General features: G+C 34.9%; 2 protein-coding genes across 2 annotated transcripts; both read left to right on the top strand.

Annotated features, from left to right (window-relative positions):
- The first annotated feature begins 11,664 nt into the window (after positions 1–11,664).
- LOC134653982 (uncharacterized) lies at positions 11,665–14,522 on the top strand. Its single transcript, XM_063509354.1, has 2 exons — positions 11,665–11,928; positions 14,218–14,522. Exons 1-2 carry the CDS (start codon positions 11,718–11,720, stop codon positions 14,487–14,489), a joined length of 483 nt encoding a protein of 160 aa, XP_063365424.1. The 5' UTR covers positions 11,665–11,717; the 3' UTR covers positions 14,490–14,522.
- A 4,858-nt stretch (positions 14,523–19,380) lies between these two features.
- On the top strand, positions 19,381–22,702 carry LOC134650599 (interleukin-1 receptor-associated kinase 4-like). The gene is made up of 4 exons (XM_063505555.1): positions 19,381–19,628; positions 20,262–20,428; positions 20,579–21,522; positions 22,295–22,702. The coding sequence occupies exons 1-4, from the start codon at positions 19,465–19,467 to the stop codon at positions 22,682–22,684; spliced, it is 1,665 nt and encodes a 554-aa protein (XP_063361625.1). The 5' UTR covers positions 19,381–19,464; the 3' UTR covers positions 22,685–22,702.
- The last annotated feature ends 22 nt before the right edge of the window (positions 22,703–22,724 follow it).

Here is a 22,724-nt window from a genome sequence, read left to right as displayed (position 1 = left end):
GAAAGACCCGAGAGTTTTATAACGGAGATACAAATAATAATAATAATAATTTGAGCCTATATACGTCCCACTGCTGGGCACAGGCCTCCTCTCATGCGCGAGAGGGCTCGGGCTATAGTCCCCACGCTAGCCCAATGCGGATTGGGGACTTCACATACACCTTTGAATTTCTTCGCAGATGTATGCAGGTTTCCTCACGATGTTTTCCTTCACCGAAAAGCTAGTGGTAAATATCAAATGATATTTCGTACATAAGTTCCGAAAAACTCATTGGTACGAGCCAGGATTTGAACCCGCGACCTCCGGATTGAAAGTCGGGCGTCATATCCACTCGGCCACCACCGCTTTTTAACATAACATTACATTACATTACATTAATTTAACCTCGTTTTCGTCGTTTCGCCGGTTTAACGTCGAAATGAGAGATAATAAGCTATTAGAAACTTAATTGTACCTATACGTATTATACTTATACATGCTCTTATGCTGACTAAATAGTCAAAGAAAATCTCGAGTCTGGACCGGGAGTTATTCAAGGTCAAAAGTCAGAACAATCGGGTTTTCGCGGATATCGATGTTTTTATTTAGCTCGAGCCAATGTTCAGATTTATATAAAAAAAATATCAAAAAAAAATATTCAGACAAGTTATTAGCTAGTAGAGGATAGAGAACGCACAGCGAGCGGTCACTCATACCTACATAGAGCAATTGAAGACCAACCGTGAATCGTAAACAATTATGTAAGGTAAAGGGCCCCAAGTTCGTGTTAGTACGTTATTTCGTTAGTTTTGTTTCTGGCGCAAATAATAATGAATACAAATATTTTTTATTCAAATTATACATATGAAAAAAATCTGTATTATTTAATCTCTTCAATAAAATAATAACCAATATTTTAGTGATTAAACTGAGAGTAATACGACGGTCGAAACTGTCAGACGGCCGCGAATAGCTGTGTTGTATGCGTGCACTTTTTTTAGGCGTAAGGTGCGCGCTCTCACTTGTTAAGCTTATAGGAAGGAAAAGCTAAACCCATTCGAAAAAAAGTTTTTGGGAGTGTTTCTGTGGGTTCCTTAGTAATTGATTTGATAAGAAAAAAGATTGAATATATGCATAGAAATACCTTAAAATTGCAATAAATCGACTCACGAAATAGCGGTCATTATATTTTTCGTGTGTCTCCTGTTTCGTGCCACTAACGAATCAAGGATTTTCTAGATACATTTTGAGTGCTTGTTTTTAAATATAACAACGAAGATAATGAAAAAAATAAATCAGAAAACAATTAATGTATTTCATGAAGTTTCGTATGAGCGAAATTCGGTATATGTTTTTTTCACTAGAATTCTCATAAAACGAGTTTGAATGTGACCCGAGTTTAAATTCTTAAGGTATATTCCACGTATATTCTCAATTTCTCATATTAACTACTAGCACAATTTTATTTATAATTCAATTTATTTGATTTATTTTTGTGTATGTTTATATTTAACGTATAAGATAGTTAATATGTTTTTTGTAAAAAAAAATTTTTGGTAATTTTTTTTTTTATTTTTTATTTATATAGTTTCGGCTTTTAATCAAGTATTAAAGTACCCATACGGTTTACGAAGTCTTAATTCAACCATTAAAGTCGACGAGTACAAAAAGCTTTAAGCTACTTAGCTCTCAATTTAATTTTTTTTTTCAATATTATTTTTAATTTGACCTTACAATTACTCGTAAGTAGGTAATTTAAAATGATTATCAGCAAATTATCACCAATTACTCTAAGAAAACTTTATTACGAAACAGGGGACACGAATTCACGAACTTAGGAGCTGAGCTAAATTTGTATCACGAAATGGGAGCCAAATAAGAGGTTCACGAAAAAATTCATATAAAAAAAAGTTTCAACTAAAACCCTATAGTTTATACATTAAATTATTAACAAAGAACTAATATAACTTACTCAAAAGCTTTCAAGGTGTTAATATGCTTAGTAATATTAAAAAAAAATGCTTGTTAATATACAAACTCTCAAGAGCCTTAACCTGCCGAAACAGGGGCCCTTTACCTTACTTATACTTGGTCAACCAGATCTTGACAGTAGAAAAAGGCGGCAAATTTGAAAAATGTAGGCGCGAAGGGATATCGTTCCATAGAAAATTTGAATTTCGCGCCTTTTTTTACTGACAAGATTTGGTTGACCAGCTATACCTAATATATTCTATAAAGTTCTCAAATCAATAAAACAATTTTTAGGTAATACAGAGATTATTATATTATGAAACAAAAGTAGGTTACTTATTAATCTATTAGATGCGATGAAACTACGAGGTAGCCGAGGTAGGCAACTTGGGTATTTATGTTGGGGCATCGACCGTAGGTACCTACATAGGGTCTCTGCATTGTACTAAGGCGACTGCATTATTTACTAACATTACTACCTCTAAAACAAGGAAAAGTGACCTTTAGCGCGAGCGGTTCGCCAAAAACGCTGCAAATAATGTTAAAGGTATGAAAATCGGTACGATTGATCTTTAGGACATTTGAAACAATTTGACCTGAAGCACCAACAAATAAAAAAAAACGAGAGTTATGAGGTCATCTTCTTTTTGTATGGAATATAAAATAATTTTGTTCAGAAACCTATCGTTTGTGGTATTAAACGAAAGGGCTTTCTGAGCCGATTCTAAAAATATATCACAACATTATTCATTACATTTCAGTATTTTTTTTATAATAAAAATAATTTCCAAAACATACCAAGTTTGGGCATCTCCAAATATACATATACCGTTAATTTTTTTTTGTAAATTATATCTCAAATTATACCTAATATCCTCTTATCTAATCGTAATAAAGCAATTTTGAAAATATTTACATTAAGCAATTTTTTTTTTAATTTTTTTTTTACAATTCTCAATTCTTACATAGACGATATTTACTACGTCTTATAGATTCCGAGATATAAGCGACTTTCTGAAAAAAAAAAACCGTTATACAGGCTATTTCCTGTAACAGGAGCAATAAATTAAACTGTAGGCTGTACTCCTCAAACTCACCAACATTTGTTCAGCAACTTTTAAAAATAACTTGTTATGATTTTTATTACACTTTAAAGTTCATTCTAAGACGCAACGTATTGCAAATTTTGTTATGTTTAGAGCGTGACAAAGCAACGTCAAATACACTGATGTCAGCGTACATTGAAGGCAATATTTATTTTGTATGAATAAGAGGAATTCTAAAAGATATGAAATTTTTAAAACTTGTTTCACAAAATATTATCTTCGGTTACCGCGATAGTTACTCATGAAATAAAACTATTAAAACGGATTATATCGCGTATGTTGAATTTATTCTATATCCCGACGTTTCGAACCCTCTACAGCGTTCGTAGTCAACGGGTGACTGAGGAAAAATTACACTGTGCAAATCTACCCACTTACAAAATAATGAACCATCATAAACTATAAATAATATAGATTAAGAAATATGTGTCCTAACTATGTATGTCATAGCTCCTCTCGTTTTTTTTTTGTTTGTTGGTGTTTCGGGTCAAATTGTTTCAAATGTCCTAAAGATCAATCGTACCGATTTTCATTCCTTTAACACCATTTGCAGCATTTTACTGAATTTCGCGGTGTACCGCTAGCGCTACTTATTGAGCATCACGAGAGCGTAAATTATTCACAACTCAAGCTGTATTCAAAATTAATATTACATATTTATCTTATACCTTTAAGCGAGCAGTTCTTTGTATTATACCTATCCATAAATCACGGGGGGCTTCAGTCATTACCCAGCACACACATGTGACACATGAATTGAAAGCGAGAGATGATGCAAATCATAAATACCGTGATGTTTTGTGTAATTAACAAGTGAAATTAAATAGACATCGGCATCAGAGTGATGGTGAAATCTGATATCAATAAGAACAATGATTCTTAAGATATCGGTTTCTCCATTGTTTAGGGCTTGTAAAATACAAGAATTATGTGCAAATGTACCTTTTTTTGCTACGGATAATTATGTATTAAGTTATTAACCCATCGCAAAAGTGGCGATCAGTCTTTACTTACACTGTTTGGCAAAGGTCATGCAGCAAAGATAGAATCACAAGAAGGCCAATTCAAACATACATTTTGATATCGTTATCAAAATGATGTCATTTTGTTATCATTCGCGTATGCATTTCGCTCGCACTTGTTCGTAGTATGTACCTATTGACGAGCGAGACCCACGGACGAATTTGTTCGTAGTATGTAATGTACCTATTGACGAGCGAGACCCACGGACGAATTTGTTCGTAGTATGTACCGGTCTATTGACGAGCGAGATCCACGGACGAATTTGGCATCAAAATGTAAGCTCAAGGAATTTTTCTTACCCAGTATTATATTACCTTCTCAAAAAAGGATTGGCTGCCGTTTTTTAGGGTTCCGTAGCCAAATGGCAAAAAACGGAACCCTTATAGATTCGTCATGTCTGTCTGTCTGTCTGTCCGTCTGTCCGTCTGTCCGTCTGTCTGTCCGTCCGTATGTCACAGCCACTTTTCTCCGAAACTATAAGAACTATACTGTTGAAACTTGGTAAGTAGATGTATTCTGTGAACCGCATTAAGATTTTCACACAAAAATAGAAAAAAAACAATAAATTTTTGGGGTTCCCCATACTTCGAACTGAAACTCAAATGTTTTTTTTTCATCAAACCCATACGTGTGGGGTATCTATGGATAGGTCTTCAAAAATGATATTGAGGTTTCTAATATCATTTTTTTCTAAACTGAATAGTTTGCGCGAGAGACACTTCCAAAGTGGTAAAATGTGTGTCCCCCCCCTGTAACTTCTAAAATAAGAGAATGATAAAACTAAAAAAAATATATGATGTACATTACCATGTAAACTTCCACCGAAAATTGGTTTGAACGAGATCTAGTAAGTAGTTTTTTTTTATACGTCATAAATCGCCTAAATACGGAACCCTTCATGGGCGAGTCCGACTCGCACTTGGCCGCTTTTTTGTTAATGTTATGAACAAAATTGGGCCCGGTAAAACTACACTCAATCTTATTTTTAGTGTACCGCGAACAAAATTTGTGCGGTATGGGATCACATCGGTCTTGCAAATCAGTTAAATGTGTTTTTTTTTTATTATGAATAAGCAATGGGAGAACATAAGAAGTGTTAGGTATTTTTAAAATTTCTTGTAAATTACTTTCATCGCTATAAACCTACTTTTGATTAAATATTGTACCTAATTATCACAAACACTTTTACATTTATAATATTACTAGCTGTTGCCCGCGACTTCGTACGCGTGGATTTGTATATTGGTGGTTATAAATTCTACATTAGCTTAGAACATTATGCAGCAAAAGATAGAAGTAGGGACGGTTAATCATTATTATACAACGCATGAGATTTGTCTTTCACAACCTGGCTACGAAGTTTCAAGCCCCTAACTGAATAAAATTGTTCTCGATAATCTCGATATAATCTCTCTCAATCCCCAGAAGATTTTCAAGTCCACTATTTAATAAAACCTATTACCTAACTACCTATTTACGAAGTTTGAAGGTCCTAGCTTTAAATAAAGTTGAACCCTCTACCAACTCTCAACCCCTGTTTAAACTTTTAGGGGATGAATTTTTAAAAACGCTGAAATTACTTTTCTTGTATTGTAATAATATGCCTTTATACAACGATTCAAGTCCCGCACTCCGATAAATATTTGGGTTCCATACAAATTTTCGACCCCCTTCACCACCATGGGGGATGAATTATTCAAAACTCTGAAATTAGTTTTCTTTTCTCTTAATAAAATACCTTTTTACGAAGCTTCAAGTTCCTAGCTTTAAATAAAATTATAACCTATACAATCTTTCAACCCCTTTTTAACCCTGTTATGGGATGAATTTTTAAAAACGCTGAAATAAGTTTTCTTGTGTTCTAATACCATGGCTTTATACAAAGATTTAAGTCTCGCACTCTCAAAAATATTTGATCTCCATACAAACTTTCAACCCCTTTTTCACCACCTCGGGGGATGAATTTTTAAAAACGCTGAATAGGTTTTTTTGTTTTTTAATAAAATTCCTTTTTACGAAGTTTCAAGTTCTTAGCTTTAAATAAAATTTGAACCCTATACAAAATTTCAACCCCTTTTGGACCCTTATAGGGTATGAATTTTTAAAAACGCTGAAATTACTTTTCTCGTATTCTAATAATATGTCATTATACAAAGATTCAAGTCCCGTACTTACAAAAAATATTGACCTCCATACAAATTTTCAACCCCTTATTCACCACATTAAATGATGAATTTTGAAAAACGCTAACAATAGTTATCTTCTCTTTTAATGAAATAACTTTTTACGAAGTTACAAATTCCTAGGTTAAAATAAAATATAAACCCTATACAATCTTTCAACCCCTTTTTAACCCTTTTAAGGGATGAATTTTTAAAAACGCTGAAATTACTTTTCTCGTATTCTAATAATATGTCATTATACAAAGATTCAAGTCCCGTACTTACAAAAAATATTGACCTCCATACAAATTTTCAACCCCTTTTTCACCACATTAAATGTTGAATTTTGAAAAACGCTAACAATAGTTAGCGTTAGTTAGAATAACTTTTTACGAAGTTACAAATTCGTAGGTTAAAATAAAATATAAACCCTATACAATCTTTCAACCCCTTTTAAGGGATGAATTTTTGAAAACGCTGAAATTACTTTTCTTGAGAATTAATAATATGGCTTTATACAAAGATTCAAGTCCCGCACTCTAAAAAATATTTGATCTCCGTACAAACTTTCAACCCCTTTTTCACCAACTCGGGGGATGAATTTTTTAAAACACTGAAATTTGTTTTGTTATTTTTTAATTTAATACCTTTTGGCGAAGTTTCAAGGTCTTAGCTTAATATAAATTTTGCACCCTAAGACAAAGTTTCATCCCCTTTTTTACCCTCTTAGGGGTTGAATTTCCTAAAACGTCGCAATTCCTTTTTTTTGCAATCGGCTATTATGCCTTTCTAAGAAGTTTCAAAGCATTTGTAATGGATTCAAACTTTCAACCCCTTTTTAACCCTGTTAGGGGATTAATTTTCAAAAACGCTGAAATTACTTTTCCTGTCTTATAATAATATACCCATATACAAAGTTTAAAGTCACACACTCACAAAAATATTTGATCTCCATACAAACTTTCAACCCCTTTTTCACCACCTTGGGGGATGACTTTTTAAAAACGCTGAAATTAGTTTTCTTATTTTTTAATATAATACATTTTTACAGAGTTTCAAATTCCTAGCTTAAAATAAATCTTGAACCCCATACAACCTTTCATCCCCTTTTTAACCCTTTTAAGGGATGAATTTTTAAAAACGCTGAAATTACTTTTCTTGAGTTTTAATAATATGGCTCTATACAAGAAGAATAACTTTTTACGAAGTTACAAATTCGTAGGTTAAAATAAAATATAAACCCTATACAATCTTTCAACCCCTTTTAAGGGATGAATTTTTAAAAACGCTGAAATTACTTTTCTTGAGTTTTAATAATATGGCTTTATACAAAGACTCAAGTCCCGCACTGTCAATAATATTTGATCTCCGTACAAACTTTCAACCCCTTTTTCACCACCTCGGGCGATGAATTTTTAAAAACGCTGAAATTTGTTTTCTTGTTTTTTAATTTAATACCTTTTTGCAAAGTTTCAAGGTCCTAGCTAAAAATAAAATTTGCACCCCAAGACAAAGTTTCATCCCCTTTTTTACCCCCTTAGGGGTTAAATTTCCTAAAACGTCGCAATTACTTTTTTTTGTAATCGGCTATTATGCCTTTCTAAGAAGTTTCAAAGCATTTGTAATGGATTCAAACTTTCAACCCCTTTTTAACCCTGTTAGGGGATTAATTTTCAAAAACGCTGAAATTACTTTTCCTGTCTTATAATAATATACCCATATACAAAGTTTAAAGTCACACACTCACAAAAATATTTGATCTCCATACAAACTTTCAACCCCTTTTTCACCACCTTGGGGGATGACTTTTTAAAAACGCTGAAATTAGTTTTCTTATTTTTTAATATAATACATTTTTACAGAGTTTCAAATTCCTAGCTTAAAATAAATCTTGAACCCCATACAACCTTTCATCCCCTTTTTAACCCTTTTAAGGGATGAATTTTTAAAAACGCTGAAATTACTTTTCTTGAGTTTTAATAATATGGCTCTATACAAAGACTCAAGTCCCGCACTGTCAATAATATTTGATCTCCGTACAAACTTTCAACCCCTTTTTCACCACCTCGGGCGATGAATTTTTAAAAACGCTGAAATTAGTTTTCTTGTTTTTTAATTTAATACCTTTTTGCAAAGTTTCAAGGTCCTAGCTAAAAATAAAATTTGCACCCCAAGACAAAGTTTCATCCCCTTTTTTACCCCCTTAGGGGTTGAATTTCCTAAAACGTCGCAATTACTTTTTTTTGTAATCGGCTATTATGCCTTTCTAAGAAGTTTCAAAGCATTTGTAATGGATTCAAACTTTCAACCCCTTTTTAACCCTGTTAGGGGATAAATTTTCAAAAACGCTGAAATTACTTTTCCTGTCTTATAATAATATACCCATATACAAAGTTTAAAGTCACACACTCACAAAAATATTTGATCTCCATACAAACTTTCAACCCCTTTTTCACCACCTTGGGGGATGAATTTTCGAAAACGCTGAAATTAGTTTTCTTGTTTTTTAATATAATACATTTTCACAAAGTTTCAAATTTCTAGCTTAAACTAAAACTTGAACCCCATACAACCTTTCATCCCCTTTTTAACCCCCTTAGGGGTTGAATTTTTCAAAATCGCTTCTTATCTCTTGTACACTTTACAAATGCAACCTAGTGTGCAAATTTCAACTTTCTAGCTTTTGTAGTTTCGGCTCTGCGTTGATGAATCAGTCAGTCAGTCAGTCAGTCAGTCAGTCAGTCAGTCAGGACACTTGCATTTATATATATAGATTACAGGATCTTTTTGAAATTCGAGAATGTTTCACTTTTGTCATACAGCGTCTTAGCGACTTAGTCATAAGTAGGCACTTCATTAACAAGATCATGATCAAGATCAAAACGCATTCGAGAACTCCATTTGCCGTAACTTTCACGGCCAGAATGCCGCGACTGCGTGTTTATTTTTTATTTCGGTGCAGAAAACATGTCAGCGTCATGGACCAAAGAATGCACGGACGCCGCGTCGCTGAGATAGGGATTTGATTCCATAACACACCGATTTCGCGCCTACACTTAGAGCTCATATTTGCTTGAACTATTTTCTCTCCTACAGCCCAAAAGATCACCTGATATTTAGCTCTATTATCGGATTTGACAAGGGTTTGACCCGTTAACGGTTCAGCTTTCGTTTTGTAAATGTATGAGAGTTGCGAAAATCAGTCATAACGACAGGGTGGCCGTAATTCTAAGATCTATGGTGACTGTCATACATTCATTTGATTCATACAGCTTTATTTTTGCCTAGATTTGTATCGACCGGTAGATTAATCCACCCATCACCCGCTATCCGCTATCTTCAGTTACCCGTGAATAAGATGCATGTGTAGTGTAACTGCGTCGAAATATCGGGAGCTAGAAAACAATACAATATCCCGGTCGATATAAGTCTAGTGAACTGTGAAACTAACCGTGAATCATTCAAAACGGTTGGCTTCTGTTCATTTTTATAACGTAAAGATTTATGTAGTACTATCAAAGGGTGGATTTGTGTATTTTGACAGTCGTGCTCTGGGGCGGTATTCAAATTTGAAAATCTGTTATGATTTTATATTGATGTGATACGAATACTCGCGCTAATTAATGCAATACAAGCGTGTCAAGGTACATATCATAACAGTAACAGAATCATAAGATTTTAAACTTGAATCGGCCTCGTGCTCAGTTTCGTTCGCCGCTATGATATGACCTTGTCGAACGGCATAGCTCCAAGTTACGGAATCCCATCGGAATTGTTAGTTTGCGTGGCAAATTATTCCAAGAAGACTTGGAAGTAACTTATTGTACCTGAGTATAAGTACCTACATATATAGGTACTAGGAATTTGACGAACATTATTTAATTACCTACTAACTTCAGTGAAAAGAAAGGAATTCAATCAAGCCAATCACTATACTTATGTCATGCAGATGTCAGATATAAAGACACGATTTTGCACCATCTGTCTGAGCTCATATTTTTACACAGACTCAATTTATTTTTATCTAAAAATAAACCAATGTCCTCCCTCACATTGGTTTATTTTTAGATCTAATATTTGCAGCACAGGATAGGTACATCCAAAATTAGAATAGGTACTTATGAGTAGGTACTGCGTCAGTATGACATCATAATGGTTTATCTACGGTGGCCATACAGTACTTACTCACATCTAGGCTTTATCATTCGAATATTGACTGCTAACTTTCAGATGACATAATACCTTATGCTTCATTCATCATGATCCGTCCGTCACAATCCGTCATGTGAGACTGGAGCCAATGGTAAGTTTCTATCTAATAAATAAAAATCTCATGCTTACGAGCGCGTTTCACTTTCAAACCAGAGGCTTAGCTAGTAAATAGAGAATACCTACTATCAAACTTCATTGTAGGTATGGACAACGCCGTGAGAATCCTCATTGTCGTAGATGGCGCTAACCGCGCATTACCATTTATTTGTGCCTACGCCAGCGGACAAGTCTAACTTACATTTCGACAGTTTTTATAGGTAAGTACGGTACGCCCAAAGCTAAAACGCAATAATAGTTAATAGCGCCACCAACCGATGAGGCATTTGGCACGCGGCAGGTACTGTATGGAGATTATGGAGAATATCGGTCTTCTTTACTTACTAGCCTCTGGTAAAACTGTAATAGCTAAACAGGTGAAAAGCAAGTAGGTAAGCGAAGCTATTGAGGTCGATGAACAAGATATAAAGCTTATTCGCAATTTCTAACTGGTTGCGGCGGTTCCGTTCCACCCAGGTTCCGTACGTATTCCCTACAGAGGGTCTTTAGCAATGGCAATAATCCTGGGATTGAGAAAGTTGTTTGAATATATTAGATGACGTGTTATCTCTGTTCAGCTTACTTTATTAGTAAAGTTCGATAGGCACAAACAGTAAAATGACGATTTGTATCGACGCAGTAAAATTAAATAGTTGTGTCCAGCCAAATCCAAACAGATTACCTATATAATTTAAACCGTATTTAAACAATAAGAATCAGATAACTGCTGTATGAATACTACGTGCATTTACGTAGGTACTTGCTTAATACCTTATTAAATTTTACTATTAAGCACTACAAACTCATCACGCGCTCGGATAAAAAAAAAGCTAAATGAAATTTAAAGAGAATACCTACCACAAATCAACATAAACGTATTTGAAATGTAAGGTCAATGCTCAATTAATTTATGATGAATTGCGTGGAAAACAGCTGCGTGTGATACGCGAATAATTCATCACACTTTATTGAAGTTATATCACCGTAACGTGATAGTAATTTTCTAAATCACTTCGTTACATGCATGTTATGTCATGCAAACTCGTTCCCAAATTTTCCATGCAGGGCAAGATCGAGATCTCAGTATGAATCCAGTTCGAACTGTTCGAAGCCGTTTGTCTGTTAGGGGGGAGTGTGCGCGCAGTACACTGCCAAAGTGTCCGGCAGAATGGGCGCACCGCGCACGCTGCTCTGCCTCGCGCTGCTGGCGGCTTGCGCCGGCGCCGGCGCCTCGCCGCAGAATGTGCCCGTACGTGCTGAAAAACAAATTGAGCTTTTCGATGGAGTCACCATGCACTTGCCGACTCCCGAAACCACAAACAGGACTGAGAATGCAATAGTTTCCTTTAAAATTGACACTAAAAGGAGCTTACAGGAAGGTAAGTGTAGAAAACTATTTTTATTAAAATTCCTTAAGTACGAGTATACGAATAGAGCGTGTTAAAATATTAAAAGTGTATTTAATGGAACATTCACGTGGTATACGTTATTGAGATTGCTTTTTATTTAAATAAAAACGTATCAAAATAATCAAACAAACATAATATCATATCCTTATTGCTAACTAAAATTAAAACTGAAAATAAAACTGTCATTATCATTACGGATAGGTACAAATCCCGCAAATGAGAGGATTGTGCGAACAGCTGGCTTATTTACTACTACATTATGTACAATCACTACATAGTATAAAACAAAGTCGCTTCCCGCTGTCTGTCTGTCTGTCTTTATGCTTAGATCTTTAAAACTACGCAACAGATTTTGATGCGGTTTTTTTTAATAGACAGAGTGATTCAAGAGGAAGGTTTTAGTATAATTTTTTAACCCGTGCGAAGCCGGGGCGGGTCGCTAGTACAGTATACATTAGAACCCTTTTACCTACCAAATGTGTATATACCTAATAGGTACGTAATAGTAATCTCTTTTTCAGACGCTCATGATACAAATTCTGCATTGTATTGTATTCCATTTGTGTTTCATTTTGAAATTTATACGACTAGGATATTTAATTAATTATGTGTAAGTTGTTTGTTAAATTTTAATCTTTAATTTAATTGTAATATTTATTTTTATTATTTAATTTAAAATTTTAAAAAATATGGACTCTTAATTGTTTGTAATATTTTTTTTTAATACGACAATGGAAAAATAAAGGCTAGGCTAGGTATTCTCAACTATTCCTTTTTCCATGTTTAATACTTGTAATCCACCTTATACCTTTTGCACATAGTTTAACTACAATCAGTTTCAAAAGTAGAAATGAAAGCAGATTTAATATGTATGTAGTTATTTAAGTCAGTTGAATCGCATTTGAATAAAATAATACTTATATAGGTAATAATTACCGTTATGACTTAACACTTTATTATTTTATATTTTTAGCGCCTCGTGCATAACACCGACACAAAACATAGTAATTAATAGGTTGTGTATAGTTAAAAACTTCAAACATGCACGTACGTTGTCGCTTCTACCAGTGCTATTTTGCTACAAGTAGTACGTTCCTTTAAATAACACTTTCCGATTACATAAGTTATTTTAGCCAACTTAATTATGCCACCCACCCCCATGCTCGAAAGAAAACGCATCTGATTCCAAAAATATTTTGAGTTTGTTTTCATAAAGGCCCGTTAAGCTTGAAAGTCTATAAAATACTGGAATTGCGGAAAGTGTAACTTTTTCACAACAACGTCCTTTGTAAACCAGCCACGAAATTTGGCCACGAGAAAGTAGAAATTACCTTTCGAGGCTGACGTGTATAATAATCAGAGCGGCTGCCTGTCGCGGCCCGGGCATGCCGCCATCATTAAATCGATCAACCATCTGCAAAGAAAGCGAAATGCAATGTGCATTCCATTTTTTTTTCAACTCCGTTTTAATAATTATGACACATACAATTAGTACAACAACTCTTAACACTTTCTTGTTAGGTGTAAAACGGCATTAAATCTCATTGACAACTGACAAAGGCATCGTTTGTTTTCATGAAATATGTCGTTTTGTTTTACATTTTATATCTCTAATTTCGTTTGGTTTCGTTCGTACATGCAGGGAAATCGGTAAGGTAGATTATCCCACCAAGGGCGTGGGAAGCGGAACAACCATATAATATTAAACAATTAATTTTACATACTATGTTACTTATATGTATACACAGGCTGATTTGTAATTCGAGACATTATTCCTTCAAGGCATCAGCTTCAAGGAGCTGATATTAAAGTTAATTAGCAACAAATTATGCCTTATAACCAGGGATCGAATAGTTATTTGTACAACAAGAGATTAAAGTTTGATATTTCTTCGAGTGCTTATTTTGAGTCCCGTGCAAGCGAAAGATTCTATAATAGATTCACGAGCGCAGCCCCCGTCTGTAGGTATTGAAAACATTTACTACCTACAGAAGTTACTTAAGTCTAAAGTCTATTTTTTTATTCGGTAGACTAAAATGACATTTCATTGTATGAAATGACACATGATGTTCATACCATGAAATGTCATTTTAGTCTACCGAATAAAAAAATAGACTTTAGCAATAAACTTTTCTTTCTGAAATTGAGCATTATTGCGTTATTAAATTTCTTTTTTCGACGGCCAGTCAGAAAGTTACAAAAAAAATCCGACACACCTACTCCCTTCCCTACTAAATTTGCATTTCTTAATGTTCCCAGGTCGCGGCAAACAGAAGAAGCTGATGGAGCGCATCTTGCCCATGTTCATCATGCCATTTGTCATCCAGTCCACCATCGTCCCCATGTTCCTCAGCATGCTCAAGTTCATGCTCTTCAAGTCCATGATGGTCGGCAAGCTGGCCTTGGCACTAATCCTCTTCAACGCGTTCAGAAACCACAACACCTTCAAAGGAAGAAAGGAGGAGCAGATTGCAGACGTCCACTACGGCTACCACGGACAAATGGAGGAATACGGGGCTTATATAAATTGAGGGTGTATCAACAAATTTGTGACTTTAAAAATGCTTTTTATGTCAGTTGAAAAAATTGTCGGTTAGTGTAGAACAACGAACGACCATGGTAGGTAATTAGGTATTCAAAATTACAAAAACTTTATATAATCACAGTCGAGAACTATTTAGGTATTGATTTAGTCAAGCAATTTATTATTTCAATAGAAACAATTGTTTGGAAATGGTTTGCATACGAAACGTAAATCATGCATGCAAGCAGAGCAATAATTTTCATTAAATACCTACTTCCCTGTTATTAACAAAAGGACCGGGGTACCTCTACGAATATGTTTGGTATAGTTTACTTGTAATAATGACTTTTATTCCAGCACTATAACGGAAATTACATGAACTCAGTGTATTTTTGTGGTATTTAACATTAAACCAATGTTAAGCGGTCGGCATTTTTTGAACTGATTTTATCGAGCAGTGGTGGCGAACAGGGGGAGGTGGGAGCGGAGACAAAAGAATAACTTTCGAGTAGTTAGTTACCTAATAGAAAATTTTATAATAAAATCCCGCAAGTACGTTTAACATATTATTATTTTTACTTTATTTTGGTGTGCTCGATAGAAAACCGCTCCGGGTAGGTACCAACCTACGCGACGCTACGCCGCCACTATTATCGACATTTTAATGTAAAAGCTTTAATTAACTATGTCATTATCTCATTAATTATGTACATACTGTATTTTCTTTGTAACTATTTCTAAGTATTTCCTAAAAGCTTAATATAGACTATTTCTCAGAGTTTGTAGATACCTACTGTAGCAGCCGTTAGCCACTAGGTATAACTTTCTAAAAATAAAGAAACACATTAGAACCGAGAAATGATTGAGTATGGCCAACATTACTATTTATTACAGACATTAGATACGAATAAAAAATAAAAGAAATGAATTGAAAAGGTAAACTTCGAAATCGTCGTCGTCGTCGTCGAGTCGTGAAATGTATTGGGCCGATTTGGGCCCCATACATTCCACGACTCTTCTCTTTCCGCACAGACTATAGTTTAATGTTATGTGACAAAAATATTGGAATTATATCTGTACTTACTTTGCTTTGTCTTTACAAGATATTCAAAGTACGAGGTGAAAATGTGATAGTTTTTTTACGTTTATTGTAAAAGGAAATGAGATCGCGTGGCGGTTCCACTTTTTACTCAGAACAAAAAATGACCGAGACTCACTTGAATTCAATTGTGTGGTTGTTTTAGCAAGATGCGACTTGCATAGCGAATTTAGCAATCCTGGTAAATAGGGTAGGTGCGTTAGTTTTCGTCCAGCTCTAGTTTTCGTCCACTTGATGAAATTGAATATAAATCTACATTGCTGCACAAATTTGGACTTAATACAATCCTTAATGTCGAGACAATATATCTATCTACATAAAAAATGTATTTGGCAAGTAGTAAATTAAATATCAAATATGTTATTTGCTAATCTGTCATGTGGACGAAAACTAGAGCATGGACGGAAACTAGCACAATGACCCTATACGAAACGTCCCGATAATAAAGAGTTATATAGATATTTTGACTTTTGACTGTATAAAATAAATACTAAACTCATTCTCTATTAAGTTTACTGTTCGCTTAATAATAATAAAGTACACAACAGAGACAGATAGACACTCATATGAGAGACAATATAGGCACCATCAGCTATGTGTTACCGAATCGGTAATGTCAAACTAATTTTATCATTTAATTAACAGACATATTTTAAGAGTCTGGAAAGTGAGGAATAGATGGATGGGTTAGTTCCTTTAAAGATACAAGTCCATCTACCTATTGCGCTTCACTTCATTCATAATCACTGTGAGGAAATAAATTAATTATTCTTTTTATAATTCTTTTACAAGATATATGTACCCTGATAACTTTACAGCCACTTGAATTTCAGTAGCGTTAATATAATATAATATATTAGTGTTTATTATTTTAGTCCCGTCCCATGATGATTTTGTAAAGTGGATTGCAAAAATTAACAATTCATTAAACAAACTTACCTCATCGGATCCAATCATTTCCGAACAGTGACGGGGAAAAACTATTCATGAAAGTTTATAATTGTTTGTTGGTACATCTTATTGTATATAGATAAGTTTAATTATTTCCTAAGATTAATTTATTGTTATTTATTTAAAAATTAAAATTAATAAATACCTACATTGCCATGTTTTTTCGTTAAAGGGTACAAAACGGACGGAAGCCTCAAATAAATACATCGGTCAAATCTTACAATAAAAAAATAATGCCTGATGTAGTTCTGTATTTTTGTATGTTTTTTTGGAGTCCTTGGAGGAATGTGAAAGTATACTTGGTCAAGCAGATCCATGTCGGTATAAAAAGGCGGCAAATTTGAAAAATATAGGCGCGTTGGGATATCTTCCCATAGAAAATTTGAATTTCGCGCCTTTTTTTTACTAACAAGCTTTGCTTGACCAGCTATAACTATATTTTGCATGCATACAAAGTTGTGCTCCCTGCGTAATTTGCGAAAAAATGCAAAAATTTCGGACTTTTTTCACTTTTTGCAGTTTCATTATGAAACTATGGGTTTGGGTCTTGAAATATAGAAAAAAACTAAAAATTTCATTTTAAGGAAAAAAATACCCTTTTTTAAAGCCCCATATTTCAAGAACTAATGCTGGTCAACCAAATCTTGTCAGTAAAAAAAGGCGCGAAATTCAAATTTTCTATGCGACGATATCCCTTCGCGCCTACATTTTTCAAATTTACCACCTTTTTCTACTGTCAAGATCTGGTTGACCAAGTATATTTGACATACTGCACTGTAAATCGGCTTAAATTGTTCCAAATTTAATGTACTTTCAACATTACACAGCAAGTTTAGACCAAAAAACATACAAAAAAAAATACAGAACTGCACTACATCACGCATTGTTTTTTTATAGCTGGTCAAGCAAATCTTGTCAGTAAAAAAAGGCGCGAAATTCAAATTTTCTATGGGACGATATCCCTTCGCGCCTACACTTTTCAAAATTGCCGCCTTTTTCTACTGACAAGATCTGCTTGACCAAGTATAGTAGAATTTTTTGTAAGATTTAACCGATCTAAAAGGGCTGTCCACACTCGTTCACGAATCGGGCTTAAAGGCCCCTCGAGACTATGTGCGTGAATCGCAGGCGAAGCCGCGAACGCGAGTGTGGAGTCGATTTCCACAGAACCAGATCTTGACAGTAGAAAAAGGCGGCAAACTTGAAAAATGTAGGCGCGAAGGGAAATCGTCCCGTAGAAAATTTGAATTTCGCGCCTTTTTTTACTGACAAGATTTGGTTGACCAGCTATAGTATTATTTATTCCGTGGTAGAGTCTGTGCGGAAAGAGAAGAGTCGTGGGATTTGAGGGCGCGCCAGTGCTATTTTATGGTTTTTGCTATGCTGACAACACTGGTCACGTGATTATAGTACGACACTAAAGGTTATGATACTTGAATCCCTTTTGCTCCAGGTTTTTGCCACGGCTTACTAAACCGAGCCTGGTGGTGGTGTCGGCTCGTCAACTCAATCCTCTGATTTAGCGCAGGCACTAATTTTCTTTTTAATACACACTCTTGTTTTTATGTCTCAGATATTAAAAAGTGACAGTGCGATTGACAAAACTGCTAAAACTAGTTAAGAATCTGCCCAATACAACTGTCATTTTAGTTCCAAACAAGATAGTCTCATTTATGTACTGCCTAATCTGTGCAATCCAACAGTTATTTTAATATAAAACCGGGTAGATCGGGTAGAAATTGGGCAATAGAACTGTAATTTTACTATCTGGGATATAAAAATAGTGCATAAGTAGGTAGGCCTTATTGGGATATGTCCGGTTCTCGCATCTCACGATATTTTACTTCGCCGAAAAGTCACTGCTAAATATGAAATATAATTTCGTAACTAACAGAACCCAGGAAACGAACTTACAAATAAAGAAATATTTTATTAGAAAAAGTTTTATTCTTTGTAATCGAAGTCTGAATTAAAATAGTCACTTATGTTTGAGCTAGCTTCAGAACAACCAGGGACACTCATATAACATATAACTATCTTTATCTGAATTGGATGTGCTTGAATCCGGCACGTAGATTACAATTTCTTGCATATCACCTACATAGCGGTCTTTTATTCGAGATACCGTAGGTACTTTTACTCAATCCTGAAAAAAATTACATATAAATATGCATAAAATGGCAAGTATCAAGACCATTTGAAAGTTATTTTAAAGATCATGAATAACCTGCATATTTATGAAAATGAATATATTTTGAATGAATATACTTACCGATTATGTACCGGAGACAAGTTACTTAGGGGGTCTATTAAATAGGTAATTATTTAATATTAAATACATCATCAATACCCGTCAATAGCGGAAACATGTTCCGCGATTTTTTGTAAGTCGATAGTCGGCTTTTAGCCGTTTTCTTCCCGCTGACAAAACCGAACAATGTTAAATATAATTTTCCTTGTGGTTTGTGTCCGGTTTTATCGTGTTTTGAAAATATTTTATACATAAAACTTGCGATTTTTGTTAATAAAAATATACAATGACAGAGATTTGTTTACTTTTTACAAGACAGGTGTCAAAGGTTTGATTGCCATATAAAATTGAAAATGTTAGTTCCCGTTTCTGCCACGACTCTTCTCTTTCCGCACAGACTCTATTATTTATTCTGTGACGATATACGTCAAATTCGGTAAAATGTCAAAATTGGCATAATATCAAAACTTGGTCGAGTTGAGATTTTAGTTTCACTGGGTTTTACATGGGTTTTTACCCTTTATATATTTACTGTTTACCCAAAGGGCTAAATATAAACGTTTCTTAGATTCCGAACCTCGAATTCCTGTTGTGAACACTACTGTATAGTTGTGTTTAGCACTATTCGAAAAGGGGAATGTGCTTAAGTTTTATAAATAAAGTTGTGTTTTGTTAAGGATCATGTTGGCAAATACAGAAATTCGCAATTTAAAAGAGGGCACCCTCGATACTATAATAAAAATATTGCATATTGTAGAAGACGATTGGAAGAAATTCATGGCTTTTATACCCATGGACCCTCAGAAGGAAAACTCAGATCGTAAATACAATAGTGAGCACATAAGGTGAGTCACAAACAGAAAATGAGTTGAATTTAAAAATAAAATAGTGAATTATAGTCTCCACACAGTTTTTTGGTAGTTTAACTAGTTTTTTAACAAGGATAAGCCATATGGATTAGATATTTACTTTACTCATGTAACAATAAATATAATTATACATTCTCTATTTGAGAACACTCTTACGTTAATCAACGTAAGCCTTTGGACTGAAAAAATGTGTATTTACTGGTACTACAATATATACATATTACATGCAGAAACATATATGTTTGAGTTGAGTTATCGTCACAAATACAGGGACCGTTACTAGTATAACTTAAAGTCAAAATATGACATTGCATTTGCAATAATTCATTGATATTCTACAATGGTAATTAGTTAAGGAAAATGAGTATCAGATTACCTAAATGAAATACAAAAATATTCATAAACTACCGAGATACCGAAAATGAATACCAGTATTTTTAAACAAGAGGCTAAAAATTAATCAACTTAACCAAACTGTTAAACCACTGTAATTTTTTTTATTTAATGAAGTGGTTTGTGGGCCACTGATGAGGCGCAATTAATTTATTACATAAAGTCATTTTCGCCAGTTTCTATCCCCTCAGGACTGTGACACTTTTTGTTTTACAGATTGATTGAGGAGCATTCCCGGGTTATCAATGAAAAATGTGCAAAAATTTTGTTTGATGAATGGGGAACCTCCGGCCAAATCAGGCCCACACTGAAGACAGTGCAACAAATTGCATTGAAAGCGGAGATGATGCGACTTGCAGATGAAATAGCTGACATTTTGGGAGGTAATACATAATATTTTTCATTATTGTTCAAGGAAATGAAATAATAATACAAATAGCTAAACCAGAAAGGTTCAAAAAGTGCAGGGTCTTTTAACATCCAAACATTTTGGGTCCTTGTAGATTTAATGAAAATGATCATAACATTTCCAGAGCCTCATCCCCCGCGGCCAACACAAGGACCTGGGGCTCCTGTAACTGAAAACATATCACTTTTATTGAATGACAGCAGCTCAGAAATCAGGGACACAACTGCACAGATGAAGTCTGAAAATAATGACATACAAGGACAGAGTACTGAACAAGTATATAACATGCCTAATTTTAAACTTATAGCAAAGTCTGTTGGCAGTGATGAGTCCTATAAACAAGAATCCAGCAAACGGTTTAGTGAACAATTGAATGATCAACAACCGTATCTACAACAAGCTAACTTCCAGCCTTCCGGTCATCAATTGGATTATCAATCTGAATATCAGCAATTTCAGACATCTGTGCCAAATATTCCTATATTTCAAGGAACAACTGAAGGTCTGACCCTGAGTAGTAAAATAGATTCATCAATCCTCCAAGATCCCGACTTGACCCACTTTGATTATGAGGAATTACAAACTGCCACAAATAATTTTTCTGATATTTGTAAAGTAGGATCTGGTGGTTTCGGGATTGTGTTCAAAGCTCCCCACCCCAGACACGGCATGCTGGCCGTCAAGAAAACTCACAACCAGCCCAACCAAGCAGAAGTGATGAGAACATTTAATTCCGAAGTACGGTATCTTTCGCAATTTCGCCACATAAACATAGTTCCAATATTGGGATTTTCTAAAAATGGTCCGGTGCCTTGTATTGTTTGCGAATTCATTGAAGGTGGTTCTTTGATTGAGAAAATAGCTGAAAAAGTGTTAAATGAGAGGCAGAGGATAGCTATCATGCAGGGAACGGCAGAGGGGCTCCGCTACCTGCACAACAACCGAACAGACCATCCCACCGTGCCATCGGCAACAGACCCCAGCGCACTAAATGTCTCCAGAATTAACTTCGTCCATGGTGACGTCAAAAGCGCAAACATTTTGCTTACAAAAGACTTTGTCCCCAAGGTTTGTGTTGAACTACATAACTTTTTCCCGTTTATATGCTGCCAAAGACTATAGCTATGCTTTTCTAATTAATGCTTGTCTAATGACCAAGGCCGTCATTTTCTTTAACTTCATGTACCATTTGTCAGCAGTAACAAATATTTTCTTACCTACCCTGCTGTAGCCACCGTGCAGGTCAGGAGCTCGACGACTCAAATAAAAAGCTTCAATTCTTAGTGAACTTATATAATCTTCCAAAGATACTGGTTTACAAGGGTTCTTGCCAAAACGGTTAAATGTAGAAGTGGTGTGGATATTGTATGAAGGCTGATGAGAGAGTGATTTGCATAATTTAAATAGTCCAAAAGGTGGTTTAAATTTAGGTGCCTCTAATTGGCCGCGATACAAAGTATGTGGAGCGCTCCTATTGGTGCTTAAGAAAAAGCTTCCGAATACTAGCCGAGCCCGACGGCCGCGTTTAGCTACTGCATTAGGAATATAGGTATTGAGATTTTATACAAATATAAAGATTCCGTTCGCAACACTGCTCACTTTTACCTTTATAACGTTTACAGATAAAAAAACGACTACTAAAATAATACACTACTCACTATCAGACTGACGTAAAAAGTAACTATCGCGTTTTTTTTTAAACAATTGTTGCGTTTTTATGTTAGTCAACAGGCGGGTCCACACAAAACGAGCCGCCTCGCGAGGAAATTGTCTTGCTCGCAGCAGCTCGTTCTGTGTAGACCCGCCTATTGCCGGTTAGAAACAGAATGTTTTCTTACAGCTCTGTGACTTCGGCCTAACGAAATCATATGAAGAAACATTCATCATGCCAACAACATTTGGAACACAAGTTTACATGGCGCCCGAGGCGATGCAAGGCACCGTCACTCCGAAATCAGACATATTCAGCTACGGAATCGTCTTACTAGAACTCTTAACTGGCCTCAAACCTCTTGTCTTAGCAGACAATACAAAAATAGACATTAAGACTTACATTTATGAGGGTACCAGTTGTGGGAAAAGTATTTATGAATTTCTGGACCATTCGACTCAATGGACGAAGGCCGAAGAGATCTTTGCGTTAGTCAAGAAATGTTTGGAGAATAACAGGCATGACCGGCCGACAAGTGAAGTTATATGTAATATATTGAATGCCTTCACTGACAACTGAAGTGATGTATCTGTGATGAGTTAATACTAGGAACCGTGAA

Source organism: Cydia amplana, chromosome 1 (genome assembly GCF_948474715.1).
Source record: "Cydia amplana chromosome 1, ilCydAmpl1.1, whole genome shotgun sequence".
NCBI classification, from domain to species: Eukaryota; Metazoa; Arthropoda; class Insecta; order Lepidoptera; family Tortricidae; genus Cydia; species Cydia amplana.
This window is presented reverse-complemented; position numbering and strand designations above follow the sequence as displayed.

Coding starts and splice junctions, on each gene's coding strand:
- LOC134650599 (XM_063505555.1), top strand. CDS start 19,465: ATGTTGGCAAATACAGAAATTCGCAATTTAAAAGAGGGCACCCTCGAT. Junction 19,629..20,261: donor TACAATAGTGAGCACATAAG/GTGAGTCACAAA, acceptor TTTGTTTTACAG/ATTGATTGAGGAGCATTCCC. Junction 21,523..22,294: donor CAAAAGACTTTGTCCCCAAG/GTTTGTGTTGAA, acceptor GTTTTCTTACAG/CTCTGTGACTTCGGCCTAAC.
- LOC134653982 (XM_063509354.1), top strand. CDS start 11,718: ATGGGCGCACCGCGCACGCTGCTCTGCCTCGCGCTGCTGGCGGCTTGC. Junction 11,929..14,217: donor TAAAAGGAGCTTACAGGAAG/GTAAGTGTAGAA, acceptor TAATGTTCCCAG/GTCGCGGCAAACAGAAGAAG.